Source organism: Aspergillus lucknowensis (genome assembly GCF_044049455.1).
Source record: "Aspergillus lucknowensis strain CBS 449.75 chromosome Unknown BJX67scaffold_9, whole genome shotgun sequence".
NCBI classification, from domain to species: Eukaryota; Fungi; Ascomycota; class Eurotiomycetes; order Eurotiales; family Aspergillaceae; genus Aspergillus; species Aspergillus lucknowensis.
Genome location: NW_027263553.1, coordinates 544,927 through 560,008, shown reverse-complemented (window position 1 = coordinate 560,008; position 15,082 = coordinate 544,927). Strand labels below are relative to the sequence as shown.

The 15,082-nt window shown below is 54.3% G+C and overlaps 9 protein-coding genes across 9 annotated transcripts; 7 read left to right on the top strand and 2 right to left on the bottom strand.

Moving 5' to 3' along the window:
• Positions 1-225: 225 nt before the first annotated feature.
• Positions 226-1,005, top strand: BJX67DRAFT_370818 (cytochrome P450; the record flags this gene model as incomplete). The annotated part of the gene is made up of 3 exons (XM_071030976.1): positions 226-300; positions 353-655; positions 712-1,005. 3 exons carry the CDS (start codon positions 226-228, stop codon positions 1,003-1,005), a joined length of 672 nt encoding a protein of 223 aa, XP_070888606.1.
• A 939-nt stretch (positions 1,006-1,944) lies between these two features.
• BJX67DRAFT_392139 (major facilitator superfamily domain-containing protein) lies at positions 1,945-3,817 on the top strand (the record flags this gene model as incomplete). Its single annotated transcript, XM_071034897.1, has 2 exons — positions 1,945-2,014; positions 2,061-3,817. 2 exons carry the CDS (start codon positions 1,945-1,947, stop codon positions 3,815-3,817), a joined length of 1,827 nt encoding a protein of 608 aa, XP_070888605.1.
• Positions 3,818-4,356: 539 nt separating this feature from the next.
• Positions 4,357-5,335, top strand: BJX67DRAFT_370816 (wax synthase family protein; the record flags this gene model as incomplete). Its single annotated transcript, XM_071030975.1, has 2 exons — positions 4,357-4,820; positions 4,888-5,335. 2 exons carry the CDS (start codon positions 4,357-4,359, stop codon positions 5,333-5,335), a joined length of 912 nt encoding a protein of 303 aa, XP_070888604.1.
• An 895-nt stretch (positions 5,336-6,230) lies between these two features.
• Positions 6,231-7,410, top strand: BJX67DRAFT_347714 (uncharacterized protein). Its single transcript, XM_071028570.1, has 2 exons — positions 6,231-6,988; positions 7,058-7,410. The coding sequence occupies exons 1-2, from the start codon at positions 6,595-6,597 to the stop codon at positions 7,168-7,170; spliced, it is 507 nt and encodes a 168-aa protein (XP_070888603.1). The 5' UTR covers positions 6,231-6,594; the 3' UTR covers positions 7,171-7,410.
• Positions 7,411-7,451: 41 nt separating this feature from the next.
• BJX67DRAFT_347712 (uncharacterized protein) lies at positions 7,452-8,151 on the top strand. Its single transcript, XM_071028569.1, has one exon. The coding sequence runs from the start codon at positions 7,511-7,513 to the stop codon at positions 8,141-8,143; it is 633 nt and encodes a 210-aa protein (XP_070888602.1). The 5' UTR covers positions 7,452-7,510; the 3' UTR covers positions 8,144-8,151.
• A 63-nt stretch (positions 8,152-8,214) lies between these two features.
• On the top strand, positions 8,215-9,641 carry BJX67DRAFT_347711 (uncharacterized protein). Its single transcript, XM_071028568.1, has one exon. The coding sequence runs from the start codon at positions 8,343-8,345 to the stop codon at positions 8,979-8,981; it is 639 nt and encodes a 212-aa protein (XP_070888601.1). The 5' UTR covers positions 8,215-8,342; the 3' UTR covers positions 8,982-9,641.
• A 507-nt stretch (positions 9,642-10,148) lies between these two features.
• Positions 10,149-11,894, top strand: sxa2 (putative pheromone processing carboxypeptidase (Sxa2); the record flags this gene model as incomplete). Its single annotated transcript, XM_071032514.1, has 4 exons — positions 10,149-10,344; positions 10,395-10,677; positions 10,728-10,954; positions 11,002-11,894. The coding sequence occupies 4 exons, from the start codon at positions 10,149-10,151 to the stop codon at positions 11,892-11,894; spliced, it is 1,599 nt and encodes a 532-aa protein (XP_070888600.1).
• A 135-nt stretch (positions 11,895-12,029) lies between these two features.
• BJX67DRAFT_333816 (uncharacterized protein) lies at positions 12,030-13,897 on the bottom strand. Its single transcript, XM_071027556.1, has 4 exons — positions 13,581-13,897; positions 12,796-13,527; positions 12,436-12,720; positions 12,030-12,389 (listed from the first exon to the last, which is right to left on the bottom strand). The coding sequence occupies exons 1-4, from the start codon at positions 13,682-13,684 to the stop codon at positions 12,080-12,082; spliced, it is 1,431 nt and encodes a 476-aa protein (XP_070888599.1). The 5' UTR covers positions 13,685-13,897; the 3' UTR covers positions 12,030-12,079.
• Positions 13,877-14,891, bottom strand: BJX67DRAFT_370813 (SDR family NAD(P)-dependent oxidoreductase; the record flags this gene model as incomplete). Its single annotated transcript, XM_071030974.1, has 3 exons — positions 13,877-14,094; positions 14,152-14,763; positions 14,819-14,891. 3 exons carry the CDS (start codon positions 14,889-14,891, stop codon positions 13,877-13,879), a joined length of 903 nt encoding a protein of 300 aa, XP_070888598.1.
• Between the last annotated feature and the right edge of the window lie 191 nt (positions 14,892-15,082).

The following is a 15,082-nucleotide window of genomic DNA, read 5'->3' as shown; positions in this document are numbered from 1 at the left end:
ACTACGCCTGGACAGGCGATCGGCATCTCGTTGTGGACAAGCTACACAAGAAATATGGTACGTCTGGCATGCAGCAAGTGAACGATGTGTTGCTGACACCAATGTAGGCAAGGTACTACGGATGGAGCCCAATTTGGTCTCGATATGTACGCCAAATGCGATAAAGAGTAAGACGGCGGTCAACTTTGGGATATCAGAGGGTCGAACTGAAATATTATGCCAGCGATGTACGGTCCGGGAACGAAATTCGAAAAGGCCATGTTCTACACCCGCGGCCCCAAAGAGAAGCAGTTGCTTGTGGTATGTCCTCCTGGCGGATCCCCCAAGTAGCAACCGTCGCTGACACCCGCAGAACCTCGCGAGTACCACTGACAAGACCGTGCACGCGCGAAAGCGACGCATCATCTCGCATGCGTTGAGCGAGGCCTCGATTCGATCTTACGAGCCGACTATTCTCGGCAAGATCCAGCTGTTCTGCAAGCAGCTGGGGGATGCCAGCACTTTTGGCGGACCCTACAAGAATATGTCGCGGTGGTTTTCGTACCTCACGTACGACATCATGGGACAGCTGACCTTTAGCCAGAGCTATGATATGCTGACCAAGGACGACCACCACTTTATTCAGCCCCTGATTGACTCTTATCAGCATAGCCAGGTGATTGTATGTGCGTCATTCAATACGCCCAAGCGGCATCGGCTGATTAGTTTTAGTTAGGGACAGAGCCGAAGCTGGATCAATGGGGCCTCGCACCTCTCCTGCTGCTCCGGATCATGGCTGAGAACAAGAAGTTCCGGAGGTACGTTGACGACCAGGTGAACCATCGCATTGCGCTAGAGAAAGCCGGTCAAGGGCCTCCCGATATATTCAAGCTTCTGCTGGAGCATAAGGACAAAGAGACCGGAGAGAGCATGGGGTTCAAGGAACTTTCCGATGAAGCAGTCGTCCTGATTATTGCCGGTAGGCTCTTCTGCTCACCATGTGTAAAAATGCTTCCAACCAACTGACCGTCCCCAGCCAGTGACACAACCGGCACCGCCCTGTCAGGCCTATACTTCTACCTAGCCCGCTACCCCGAATGCTATGCCAGACTCAGCCAAGAAATCCGCTCCAAATTCACACACATTGACGAGATCGTTGGCGGCCCCAAGCTCCAATCTTGCAGTTACATGCGCGCCTGCGTTGAAGAAGCCCTGCGCATGTCCCCCGGCGTCCCAGGCTTCCTCACGCGAGAAGCACCGAGCGGCGCCTCAATCGACGGATACTACTTCGCGCCGAATGTGCAAGTCGCAATTCCCACGTGGACAATGCACCGCACCCCCGAGGTGTATCCGGATCCGCAGGTTTTCAAACCGGAGCGATGGATGGTGGGGTCCGACGCGGAATTGCAGCGGCTGCGGTCTTCGTATTATCCCTTTAGCATGGGAACACGAGGTTGTATCGGGAAGAATATGGCGTATCAGACCATCTACTTGACTGTTGCAAGGCTGGTGTTTTTATTTGAGATTGAGTCGCGAGATGAACTCTCCCTGGAGTTCCATGTTAAGGATCATTTTGCGGCGGGGAGTAAGGACGGGCCATACTTGAGATTTACGCCGAGGGAGCAGTGACGGTATTTCGAGCGTCGAAGTTGTCATTAACCACAGAACTCCGCTTGATGTCTTACTATGTGTTCCTCCTATAGCTGCTTAGGTGATTTCGAGTTGTTGGTGTAGAGACCCCCGAAAAAAATCTACATCTTGCGCAAAACAACAGACCGCAGAACACACCCCACGCAAGCATCAGGACAAGAAAAGGGCATAACACAAGCCACCATCAACCCGGTAAAGCCCGTACAACCCCCAATCTAGACTGCCTCCAAGGTTCCTTGTTCGGCCCGTTGGCGGCTACCCGTGATATGAACGGTCCGCAAGGCGCTCTTGGCCATGACTCCCCGGGTGCTCACGATGGACCCCGGCATAGGTTTCGTTGACACACCAGGGGCACTGACAATCCTGCTAGTAGTACTAGAAGAGGGTTATGTTCCTGCAATAGAAGTCTTGAAACATGATCGTCGCGAAAGACATCGCAATGGCGTCCCAGTCCGGCGAAAAGACGCCGGGAGCTCTGTCACAAGTCATCCCAGGCATCCCCAGCAATGAGGACCATCACCACTTCAATGAGAAGTCCCCTGGTGTAGCCCGCATCGAGGCTATTGCTGCCTGTCTTACACCTGTGACACGCACCATTCTCTTCGTTGGCATCTTCTTCCTTGGATACTCCTTTGGCCTTGACGCCGTTCTGCGCAATGTGTACCAGACCTACGCCACGGCAAGCTACGACAATCACTCCCTGCTGTCGACGGTTAACGTTATCCGAACTGTCTTTGCCGCTGCTGCTCAGCCAACGACCGGTAAACTTGCGGATGCCCTTGGCCGTGTCGAGACGCTTTGCCTGTCAGCCCTTTTCTATCTCGTGGGCACGATCGTCGAAGCCAGCTCGACTGGCCTGGCCGCATTCTGCGCCGGTGCCGTGATATACACGCTTGGGTTTACTATTGTCCAGACTTTGGTGGACATTATCATCGCAGATGTCACTTCGACGCGTGTCCGGCTTCTCGCAACCTACGTCCCGAACCTGCATTTCATCATAACCGCATGGGTATCGGGGAATATCTCTTCGGCTGTCCTGGATGGGACTACCTGGCGATGGGGGTTGGGGATGTGGTGTATCATCTTCACTGCCCTGCTGGCTCCTGTCATTGGGACGCTCGTGTTCGTCAGTCGCCGTACTCCCCACAGCGCTGTTAACGCACAAGCATCTCGACTGATGCTGCCGGGACAACTGTTCTGGCAGCTCGACGTTCCCGGGGTGATCCTTCTCATCGCCTCGCTTGCTCTTGTGCTTACTCCCTTGACCATCGCCGGTGGCGAGAGCCCGAAATGGCGGACAGCAAACGTGATCGCACCGCTCGTGATCGGATTTTGCTGTATCCCTCTGTTTGTCATCTGGCAGCTCCGCGCTCCATACCCACTGGTTCCGTTCAGTTTCCTCAAGGACCGCGGTGTCTGGAGCCCGCTGGCCATTGCCACATTCATGAACTTCGCGTACATGATGCAGGGGAACTACCTCTACACGGTGCTCATCGTGGCCTTTGACTTTTCCGTCACAACCGCAACCCGAATCACAACGCTGTACATGTTCACCTCCTTTGTCGTCGGTCCCATATGCGGCCTTCTCGTCTACCGGATCCGACGCCTGAAATACTTCATCGTCGCCGGGACTATCCTCTTCCTCGTCGGGTTCGGCCTTCTCATCCGCTACCGTAGCGGCGCGGGCGGATCCTCGCGAGCAGGTGTCATTGCGGCACAGGTCGTGCTTGGAGTCGCAGGCGGGCTAGCACCATTCGCATCCCTGGCCTCGCTTCAAGTCTCCCTGAAGCACGAAGCAATGGGCATAATGACCGGTCTGTTCCTGGCCTGCCACAGCATTGGCGACGCACTCGGTAACAGCGTCGCCGGGGCCATTTGGACGCAGGTTCTCCCCTCAAGGCTTGCGTCAAGTTTATCATTCCAGCCGGATAGTACCCTTGCGGTACAGGTGTATGAAAATCCGTTTGCCATCGTTGCTCAGTATCCTATGGGTACCGAGATTCGGTCGGCCATTGTCGACAGCTATCAGTATGTGCAGCGGTACTTGTGCATTACCGGGATATGCCTGTCCATTCCTCTCATTGGTTTCGCGTTTTGTCTACGGAATCCGGTCCTTGATCGGAGTCAGAGCCTGTTCGAGGAGAAGGGGGAGCCAGGTCGTGAGACATTGTCCGGGCGTCATCAGTGAGAGGTGTAGCAATGGTGGTAATATCGTGATGAATATTTTAATATGAATGTCCCGGTCCGTATAAGCTATCCAGAGCCTAGAAATGTAAGCTCCGTACGTCCCAGTCCGCTTGTAGACCAGTGTGGCCCAATTTTTCGGAGCCCGAAGAACACTACGTCCTCTGCTTTTAACTGTCAGCCAACCCCGTCACATACCCTTCACACAAGCCCCAACTGCGAATGCAATCTTCGACCATGGCGCTCATTCCACTCGTCCTCTCATTCTCCGCACAGACTCTGCTGACCGCTTGTGTCATCTGCTACACCCCCAAGGGTTCTCTATGGCGCCCTCTGGTAGCCCCCATCGTGTTGTACGCCACATATCAAGCATGGCTCGCTCTCGACTTCTTCAACAACAATCAGCTCATGAATCCCATGACGGCGGGCTTCCTCGCGGGCTTCGGGCTTCACCACCTGAATTTACTGTGTGCGTCACCACTGGACCTTGACGATATCCAACGGGATATGAGGGCAAAGACCAAATCCGTCAACAAGAACACCATGCCGACGACCGGCCCCTTTCGCAGGGCACTATACATCCTGACAACCCTCCGGGGAATCGACACGTCATATGAAGTCAGGAACATCAAACGCGGGGGCGAATCGTCCGAATCGAGGGCCAGGTTCCTCCTCCATACCATCGTCATTATCGCCGCGAAATACCTGGTCCTGGACCTGATGACATTCCAGCCACCCTCACAGGAAGACACGCATCGCATGTTCGGAGAAGGAAAGGAATACCTGCTCTTTCGACCGGTCAGCCTGCCGCCGCCCACAATGCAGGATATCCTTACCAATCTAGGCGTGACCCTTCTCGGCTGGGGTCCCATCGGCAGTTGGTTTATCGAGGTCCATTACCTCATTCTCTCCGTGGTGTCCGTGGGGCTCGGTTTCTCGCTGCCTCATCAGTGGCCGCCTCTTTTCGGGTCCATCACTGATGCTCATACTCTCCGGCGATTTTGGGCGTGAGTGTTCCCCCTCCACACATCTTATACATCCAAGAATAGTTCGGGGCTAAGACACCCGCTCTAGAAACTTCTGGCACCAGCTTTTCCGGTGGCCGATGGAGGGACTCTCCTCGTTCCTCGGTCGGGATGTCCTACGTCTCCCCCGCCCCTCTCTGGTGGAACGCTACCTGAAAATAACGCTCGTCTTCGCAATCTCATCCTGTCTCCATCTCGCAATCGACGGCCGAGCTGGCATTATGCATCCCCAATCCGGCGCACTGCGGTGCTTTCTCCTTCAACCGGTAGGTATTATCCTTGAAGACGGAGCGCAGGCCCTTTATCGACGGCTGCGTGGAGATGCGCCAGCGTCGAACTGGACGAGAGCTGTTGGGTATATCTGGACCTGGACGTTTTTGTCACTCGTGGCGCCAATGTATAATTTTCCCTTGTTCCGGTATCAGGATCCGGCAAGGAATGGGGTTCCTGTACCAGTGCTCAAGCCGGTGATGGAGTATTTCAGGATGCAGGGGTAGGCTACTGAGAATATACGTGGAAGGACTTCCGCCCCAACGGTCATAGCAGACCAAGTAGATCAATCAGCTTCTATATTTTATTTACAGACTGCATAGTTGGAAGAATTGACCAATCTTTCCTCCACTCTCCCCCCATTCGCCAAGCCCGCCTCCAGCACCTGTCCTCCCTCTGATAACAGGGCATTCCTTGCTGAGGCCCCAAAATTTGCACTGCCACTTAAAGCATCCAAACTTATTAGTCAGGACGCTATTCAACGGCAACCTCGATATATTCTGGTAGCCTGTGAGGGAGAGACAAGATGCTACAAGCTCGTGGTCCCCATCGGGGCTGATCTCAACCAAGGAATGGGAGCAATTTCCCTTCGGGCGAGAGGGGTCCGCCGCTTTCTTCTTCTTATCTTCCTTCACGGAATTGGAAGAGAGGGAAGAACCAATGTGGTAAAACCCGAATTTCCGCGGCTTCCTCTCCTTCTTGTTCTCGTCCTTTTTGTCGTTACTGCTGTGTTTTATCACGTCCTCACCTGGAGATCTTATAATGGCGACACCCAGAGTCCTCAGGATACCGTGTTTTAACTTGTGGCCTACGTAGGCACCTGTTGCTCTGCCAGCTACGGTTCCGAGGCCACCACGGTCATCAGAGGCGACGTCTGGAGAGGCTGGTGCAGCGCAGGCAGCATGCGGCCATTCTTGTCAAAAGGCGGAAAGCTCTTTCAGCTGCCCAGATGCCAAGGCCCTTCCTGTTTGCTCAGGTGGTACGCGGATTGGTTGAGAGCCTTGGGAGGGGTCCTGCGGCCCCGGGATGACATTCAGCTTGCCCAATTGGACAACAAGGATATTGCGCCCTTTTTCAACAGAGGACACAAGAACACCGCTGCGCTTTGTCATGCAGATGGAAGCATGGAGCAGTCTCTCGCTTTTGAAATGAAATCTAGTTGAATAAAACAAGGGGCTTGATAGAATTGGCTGCAGAGCGTTTCGCATCATCTGCTGTCCCGCGACTGCAGCCGCGCCAAGGCTTCCGATCCTCGTCGCGAGCAAGCGCCAAGCTTGCTGAGGAACGTCGGTGATCTCCCAAAACATGATGCAGCAAGCTATTTCATCAGATCCCGACACACATTTCCCAAGACCCAACACGAGATGCCAAGGTGAGGCTGAGCAAAAGAGGGTTTCATCATGGGGACTGGAGTCTTCATTTCATCCATTGGTCGACGGCGAGAATAAGGTTTCAAGCATTCATTGAAAAGCTCCTCGGCTGGTACATGACTTTCTTCTCAATCTCTTCTTCTTCCACTAGACACCCACTCTCTTCTGACCACCGTTGGTATTCGAAGATGCGTTTTCTTCTTCCTTTGGTCTTGTTTGGTGTTGCCGCTTCGGCGGAGTCTGTCGAAGAGGTCGTCAACTCTATGCCTGCCTGCGCCTCCTCATGTGTGAGGTCCTTCTTCACGTCGGTCGGCTGTTCGGTCGAGAACCCCTCTTGCATGTGCGACGTGGATGACAGCGAGCTGGCTAGTGCAGGTGCTGATGTTGGTCCTTGCGTGCAATCCGACTGTGGTACGGACGAGCTAGCGGACTGGTTTGAGGACCGCGGAGTTACCCATATTGATTTGGCAAACCTAACTGGGACCCCTATTTGTGATGGCAGCTCGAGTGGTAAGCTCCCTGTACTTATATTGTCTGTTAGTATTGGTAACTGTGCCAGCTGATACTCTCGTGACTTAGACGACTCGAGTGACTCAAACTCCGAAACAACCCAGGATGATGCTGCCAACATCCTCACAGCTTCGAGTGCAATTCTTCTTTCTGGCGCCGTAGCTATCTTGGTTGCTTGGTAAAGTGGTTCATGGTCTGTTTCCTGTTTACATTCGGAAATCCCGAGACGACAACGGCTTTTTTACCACCCACCCCTATTATTCAAGGCTGTTCTCCATCTTTCCAAGTTACGTCAAATACTGTTTATGCATTGGTCAAATGTTTTACTGTAAACAATCTTAATAATCAACGTACATTTGTCAAGTGGAAGAACCGGGTGCGCAAGAGTCGTCGTACAGGACTTGGCTCACTGGATATTAGGGCAAAGATCATGGCAGGGCCAAGTCTATATACTCAGGCTTCAGCCCATATCACTTCAGAATTAATAAGCTACCTTCAAGCAAAAGGAGCAGGAGGCATGTCATGTGTTCGGGAGAGTTGATCGTTGATCCGTTCCGGAAGGGTCGTCCCTCATTTCTTCACGTTGCACTTGTTTCATGCTCCGGTCCTCATATCGGTATTTTATATTTACCAATGGCGGAGGTGACGCAAAAATGGAAGACCCTTCCGTTTGAGAAAGATGACGCGGAAAAATGGAATTGCGATCTAATGGTTGCTTTCCAGGAGGCTTTAGAAAAGAACCCGGCAGTTGATCTTCTCTCTGTTGTTGGAAAAAGCTACCTCGCTGCATATCGAATTGCCCAGTCGGCCGGCTTGTCCGAGGCGGGCGAGTTGAATCTTGAGACAGTATATCATCTCGAAGACAAGGTCCTCAGTCAACCCGATATCAACCTGCGAGATAATTTCCCCTCGGACTACGATCGGCGGTATAGATGGGCCATGGCGAAGAAGCAGGAAAGGCCACAGCCCACGAGAAATGAAGCGCCGCCGTCAAAGCAGACGGAGCAGCCGCCTGACTGGCCGCGTGTGAAGCTCCAGCAAATCACCACTGCTAGCATTATCCACCCACTCTCAGGCAAACCTCAGCGCTTGTCGCGCAGCATTCCGAGGGAAACGGTTCGTCTGAAGAAGGCTCGTCTCTCACAGCATCCATAAAAAGCCTGGCGCTGCAGTCTGAACGACTATTTGAACTCAGAATCCGAGAGAATCTCGTGGCAAAGTGTAATGACGGTCTCGTGATCAAGATCTTCCCGGTAGTAGAGATCTTACTGAGTACCATAACCTTCGATACCTCGCTGAGAAGCTCCCTGATCTTCCAATCCCGAAGCCCCACGGTCTCATAAAGTTGGGAAGCATGCAAGCTACGTTCATGACGTACATTCCGGGCACCACGCTCGAATCGACGTGGTCGACTTTATCGCATGACGCGAAAGTTTCCATACAGAGCCAGCTTGACCGGATATTCTCTCACCTCCGAAGCCTACGCCAGGACGATGGGCCTGGGCTTGGAGGCGTACGCGGAGGATGCGTAGGCGGAGAGGGCGTGAAAGACTACCGAATCATGGAGACCTTCGCTTACAAAGGCATAACAACAGCAGGAGGATTCGACGAGTTGCAATTCTCGGCAAAGCACCGGGCTAGCCCTTGCTATGTCCGGCTACTTCGATCGTTCCTCGAGGACGAGAACAAGTCTCTACGAGGATCAGTGTTTACACATGGAGATTTGAAGAAGCGCAATATCATGGTCCAGCGTGACTCTGAAAATCCCGAGCTCTACACAGTGACCGGGATCGTTGACTGGGTGGATAGCGGGTTCTATCCAGAGTACTACGAGTGTACTGCTTTGTCGAATGGACAAAACATCGATCATGACGATGACTGGTACCTTTACACCCCACCTTGCATCTCGCCTCTACAGTTCCCCGACCGCTGGCTAGTAGATTGGCTTTGGGGGAACTTATTATGGAGCTGGAGAACAGATATCGTGCGATGACTGTATCAAATTGTCCATCTACCACAAGCAAAAATAAACAAAGCATCTGTTCCCATTCAAAACATCCCGACCCTCTCAGTGCCCCAAACGCGCGGCTCGTTTCAGCTGCCTACTGCCACGACTCACGCTTCGCAACAACCGCCACCTTGTTCGTCTTATACTCCTCATTTGCCGGATCAATAAGCAGCTGCTTCTCCAGCCTCTTCAGGACATCGAGGACTTAATCCTGGCAGCTGTAGTCTGCCTCCTCGTTGCGAATCGACGTAGGAGGAGTAAGAGTTGATAATTCTAACAATTGGTTTAGAAATGGCAGATTCTGAGTATCCCAGGGCATTGAAGAAGACTTTGCGCAGAAACAGGCTCCAGTGCGAGTTGCCATACAAGGTCAACATCGAGCGCAGCCTGTGCGCGGCGTTCTTTGGAGCAACCGACAGATTATAGGCGGATATCAAACTCTAGTTGTACTACTACTTTTGCATTCAATCCTACATGTCTGTTATTCTCCCCGGTTCTGTTAAAAAAAAGAGAGAGAGAGAGAAAAGAAAAAGAAATCGCAGGCTGGTCTCGCGGGATCAGTTGCCTTCAGGATAGGTTCCTTGCAGCGACGCGCACATCACGTCAGCAACCACGGTCGTTACATCAATATCGGCTCTGCCACAGAGGTATCTCAGCCAGCCATTTTCCAAGACGAAGGAGAATCTGTGGGCTGGTCGCGTCATGCTCATCGCAGACGAGAAGCCCCGTGCCTCTCTATCTCCGTGCCCAAAGCCGAGGACGCGAGGGTATTCAAGGCTGTCCACGGGTATCTCTGAGGGCCAAAGCTTAGTGCGCGACAAGCCTTGCCCAAGCGACGTTGCATTGCTTATCATCCGTGAGATTGACCGAGGATGATTGGGCCGCGGTGGTTGATCTTTGTCTCTTTGATGAATGGCGCTGATCTTGTCTCATTTGCGACCCTCTCAGTGGCTCAAGCTGCCTCCAAATCTCTCTTTCCCCTGACAGAGCTCGCTGACCGTCCAATCAGCCATCGATTGCGAGCATCGACAGCCAAGATGGCGATATCTGACGCTGATCGAGCTCCCCACTCTTTCGCCCGCATTTATAACCCCTGACCCCCCAGCCCAACAGAGAATACGAACCTCCTCACACTCCGTCTCCTTCTCCACGATGCGGTTCAATCTCCTCTCCACCGCTGTTGTCGCCCTCGCGCTCTGGGCCGATGACGCCCTGGCCGCTCAACATGGTCCTTTCGGTCAGAAAGCGCGCAACGCTCTGAGTGTCGCCAAAAGGGTTTCGCAGTCCACAACCAGTTCCGTCAAAGCCCCGAAGGACGAATTCCGCTTCCTGACCAAGGAGACTCAGCGTATGGAGTATCTACCCTCTTCGAGAGGACGCCGCTGATTGATGTGGTAGCCTACCTTGTTGACAGACTCCCCGATGTTAACTTTGATGTTGGAGAGCTGTACTCTGGATTGGTGCCGATTGAGCAGCACAATGACTCCAGAGCTCTTTTCTTCGTCTTCCAGCCGAAGCTTGGAGAGCCCGTCGACGAGGTGACCATCTGGCTCAACGGGGGCCCGGGCTGCAGCTCTCTCGAGGGTTTCTTCCAGGAGAACGGCCGGTTCGTATGGCAGCCAGGGACCTTCGCGCCCGTTGAGAACCCGTATTCCTGGGTCAATCTCACCAATGTCTTGTGGTGCGCACCCTCTGAGCCCTATCTCGAAGCCCTATCTGACACGGCTATAGGGTCGACCAGCCCGTAGGCACAGGCTTCTCCATTGGTACGCCGACCGCAGTGTCGCAAGAGGAGACGGCCGCAGACTTTGTCAAGTTCTTCAAGAATTTCCAAAAGACGTTTGGCATCAAGAATTTCAAGATTTTTGTCACTGGCGAGAGTTATGCTGGGCGCTACGTCCCTTACATCTCCGCCGCAATGCTGGATCAGAATGACACAGAATATTACGATCTCTCCGGTGAGACTTCCCAGGCATTGTCGTAACGCAGAGAACTGACCCTGCAGGTGCCCTCGTCTACGACCCATGCATTGGCCAGTACGACTATGTGCAGCAGCAAGCGCCTGCCGTGCCCCTTGTACTGGAAAACGCCAATCTGTTCAACTTCAACCAGAGCTTCCTCTCGGAACTGGAGAGCCTGCACGAATCATGCGGCTTCAAAGACTTCCTGGACGAATATCTGGTCTTCCCACCTGCCGGGGTGCAGCCACCGAAGTCCTTCAACTATACCAGCGATGCGGACTGCGACGTGTTCGACCTGATCGTCAACGAGGCGTTTGCCGCAAACACCTGCTTCGATATCTACGAGATCAATTTGATGTGTCCCCTCCAGTGGGACGTGCTGGCCTTCCCCACGCAATTCGTGTACCAACCCGAGGGCGCGACGGTGTACTTCGACCGCGACGACGTCAAGCGCGCGCTCCACGCCCCCAAGAGTGTGGAATGGGGCCTCTGTGCGGACCAAAACGTCTTCGTCGGTGGCGATGCTGGGCCAGAAGGGGAGGGCGACGCATCAGCGAACCCGATCGAGAAGGTCCTGCCCCAGGTCATCGAAGCAACGAACCGTGTGCTCGTCAGCAACGGCGACTTCGACATGATCATCATTACAAACGGAACACTGGCCTCCATCCAGAATATGACTTGGAACGGAGAACTGGGCTTCCAGGAGGCACCCAGTACGCCCATCTACATTGACCTCCCCGACCTGGAGTGGGCAGACGTCCGCGAGCAGAACGGGCTTGCGGTCGATCAGCCCCAGGGGACTATGGGCGTTCAGCACTTTGAGCGCGGTCTCTTGTGGGCGCAGACCTTCCAGAGTGGCCACATGCAGCCTCACTACCAGCCCAGGGTGACATACCGTCATCTTCAGTGGTTGTTGGGTCGGATTGAAGAGCTGTAAAAATAGGAGCATCCAGCGTTGGCGCTGAATTTAGATAGAAGCAGCGAAGCAGCAATACAGGCGACATTGCACTAGACTTCTCCGTTCATCGCTGGTAATATATTGCGACTTGATCCATTCCAACTGTTCCATAATCCTACTTTGGTAAGTCGACGTGGGAATTATATATCTCTAGTATGGACCCTTCAAGCACCCCAACCAGTACCCCTATCCCCGGGGGCAAACCTATTTAGCACAGTCTGTAGTCGCAGATTCGCGTCCCGCTGCTCATCCAGGGTGCGTGCTGCGCCCTTTCGTAGGTGCTTTTGCGCAGCCCGAACCATGTATACACAACTTGGTGGATGGGTCTCCAGCTGATCGGCAGGGAGCTGCATCTGCATGTCTACAATATCCAGCACCATTCTCGTCACTGTATCAAGAGCAGTCTGCGATTTTCGAGACAATTCACTACAACGGGTGTGGTCGAGGATATGCCCGTGGAGGAGGAACAAGGCTCTGGCGGTTATCAGTGCTTGATCTTCGCTCGTCGTGGGCATCGTACCTGATCACAATGGAAACAGGCCAGCAGGGAGCACTCGAGGCTCCCAGTGGTTCTTTGACCATGCCGGCGAGGAATAACTGGAGTTCTTTATCCAGCTTCTCGAAGTGCATGCTCCAGTCAGACCCGAGCAGTGCCCGTCGTACCTCATAAAGGAGCCAGGCCGCCCGCGCCGCCTGGTGGAAGGGCTGCTGTGGCGGGCCTGTCGACGTGGCCAAATAACTGCCATCCTCTGGCATGACCGAAACAACCCTCTGATCCACCACAGGGGTTTCGCAGAGGAAAATGCTGTGACAGTCAGTCCCTTGACTCCATTCAGGGGGTTTCCCCAGGGGGTGGGGGGGGGGTGGGGGGGCTGCTTACCGCTCATAGATCAGAATCACCCACCACGTATTCGTCTGCTCATCGTCAATTTGCCCCATCTGTTCGTCGTTCTCGGTCGAACTGCCCTTCGGTAGTGAAGACGGATACTTCAGGCCGGCCGCATGTGCCATACGGACACACCCTCCAATCGTTATAAGCGCCTGTTCGGGCTTCCCGTTCGAATACTCATAGAAGGCGAGTAAAACACCGGCCTGCACAAGGCGTAGCGAAGACTTACACAGTGCTTGCGCGTGCAGAAACAGCGACCGGACGCTGAGATACAGGGTCCCGATATCAATGCTCCTGTCCGGACTCGGGCGATATGAGAACAGACACATGCTGAGCAGCAGAATCGCGAAATCAGCCCGGCTGGTGGCAAAGGAGACGAGGCTGTTGTGGAAATGCCTCCGCGACAGGATCGGGACGAACGAGTGCTTTGTTCGAAAATAGTGGACGCTGATCTCGTCGAAATACTGTCCTGTAGCGCCGAGAATCCGCTGCGCTTGAGCATAAAGGGTGTCCTCGATGGTCGTCTCGTTCAGGAGTGTCGGTGCCAGTGAGCCAAGGGGCAACACGTCCACGAGCAGCAGCGTCGAGCCTATGATCGGGTTTGTATGAGAGGCGTTGGCAAGACGGAAGGCACCCCTCTGGGGAAGAAATGCGTCCCTTCCAACGGCATTTCGATCGTGGAAGACGGGCCTGGGACTCTGGTAGTGGCATCGTCTGCCTTTCCTGAGAGAGAGTCAGCTCCTCCAGACTCGTGAAATTACATGATGCTGTAAAACCTGTTGCAATAGCTGCACGAGGGCAAGGCCTTGTCACACTTCTTCTTCCGGACCTTGCAATTTACGCAGACATTTGCTGCTCGACCGGTGCAGACCTCCGCCATTACGGAATGAAAATTATGGGAGAGAAACTGTCTTTTCAGGAGCCTTCTTTCATTGATATGTCAGATGGCGGCCGCTGGCGGGGACTCCGTGGAGACCATCATGATTACGAGCTTCAGACTGGCTATCAGGAAGGATACTAAGCTTCTACAGGAATAGCGGCGGCCGACAGCGGCCCCTCAGGATTGCTACTCCTAGTATGACGAGGCCATCACCGACGTGCGCCCGCCGTCGCAGAGCAGGATCGAGCCGTTCGAGTAGCTGCCAGCCCGACTGGCCAGATAGAGAATCGCTCCCGCCATCTCTTCATCCCCCCCAAATCGCTGCGCCGGGATGTAGAAAGGGTGGTCGGACCCTTCGCTTTCCGGCTGACGGTTCTGGAACAGCGACGCGGCCAGCTCGGAGGGGAAAACTGCGTCATTGCCTGGTCAGTCACGGATGAAGAGGAACCAGTGGCGGATCGACCTACGTCCTGGAGCGATTGCATTGACGCGAATGCCGAACCTCGCCAACTGGGTGCTCGCATGCTTGGTGAGTTGCGTGAGAGCCGCTTTGCTGGCAAGATACTGCGGCGCCGATTTCCAAAATCGGCTCCAGGCTGCGACGCTCGTGGTGAAGATGACCTGACTCTGAACTGATGGCACGCCGCTGCCTTCCTTCAGGGGCTTTCCAAAGCCGCCTTGCAGTGCCTTCTGGGTGCCGGCGTCGAGGAGCTCCAGAAAGGCCGTCATCGTAAAGAAGGCGCCCGCGATATTGAGGTTGAGAGTCTCGGCCATCTGGGCCATCGAGAACTTGCTGAACAACGCCTCTCGTAGTTCGGAGAGCGATGCTGCGGGATCGAACGCAACCGCTGGCCCGAAACTGCCGGCGTTGGCGACCACCAGATTGACATAGCCCACGTCGGCTGTGACGCGATCGACAGCGGATTGGAGATCGGCCTTGGAGGTCACGTCGCATTGAATGGGGACCAGGCTGGGATGCTCCTTTGCCGCCGTCTGGAGGACTTCCAGTCGGCGTCCGAGGATATACACCCGACGCGCACCGTTCAGGGCGAGAGCGCGCGCCATGATGAGCCCAATTCCTGGAGAGAAATGATTCGCATCAGCTGCGTTTCCTCGTCTGCCGACAATACTGACCACTGCCGCCGCCCGTAATGACCGCAACCATGCCCTCCACGCGGAAGATATCATTAGCGTCGATGGAAGCCATTGGTGTCGAGGTGTGTAGGAGGAGAATCCTGGAATGCTCAGGAAGATGAGCTGGATCGAACGGCCTTCATATACCGAAAGGGGCACCAGTGTGGATGGGAGACGGATCCTATTTTTTTGGACTATCAGCCGCGCCGAGAGTCTTGTCCAACGAGGCGATGAAGGAATGAGAGCACGACACGGCATTGCTCG

What these genes read in the sequence shown, in the direction of transcription:
- BJX67DRAFT_347714 (XM_071028570.1), top strand. Translation starts at nt 6,595, where the DNA reads ATGACTTTCTTCTCAATCTCTTCTTCTTCCACTAGACACCCACTCTCT. An exon ending in TTGTGATGGCAGCTCGAGTG is followed by an intron (nt 6,989 to 7,057) that starts GTAAGCTCCCTG and finishes CTCGTGACTTAG; the next exon opens with ACGACTCGAGTGACTCAAAC.
- BJX67DRAFT_347711 (XM_071028568.1), top strand. Translation starts at nt 8,343, where the DNA reads ATGCAAGCTACGTTCATGACGTACATTCCGGGCACCACGCTCGAATCG.
- BJX67DRAFT_333816 (XM_071027556.1), bottom strand. Translation starts at nt 13,684, where the DNA reads ATGGCGGAGGTCTGCACCGGTCGAGCAGCAAATGTCTGCGTAAATTGC. An exon ending in TCGTGCAGCTATTGCAACAG is followed by an intron (nt 13,528 to 13,580) that starts GTTTTACAGCAT and finishes ACTCTCTCTCAG; the next exon opens with GAAAGGCAGACGATGCCACT. An exon ending in GTGATTCTGATCTATGAGCG is followed by an intron (nt 12,721 to 12,795) that starts GTAAGCAGCCCC and finishes TGACTGTCACAG; the next exon opens with CATTTTCCTCTGCGAAACCC.
- BJX67DRAFT_347712 (XM_071028569.1), top strand. Translation starts at nt 7,511, where the DNA reads ATGTGTTCGGGAGAGTTGATCGTTGATCCGTTCCGGAAGGGTCGTCCC.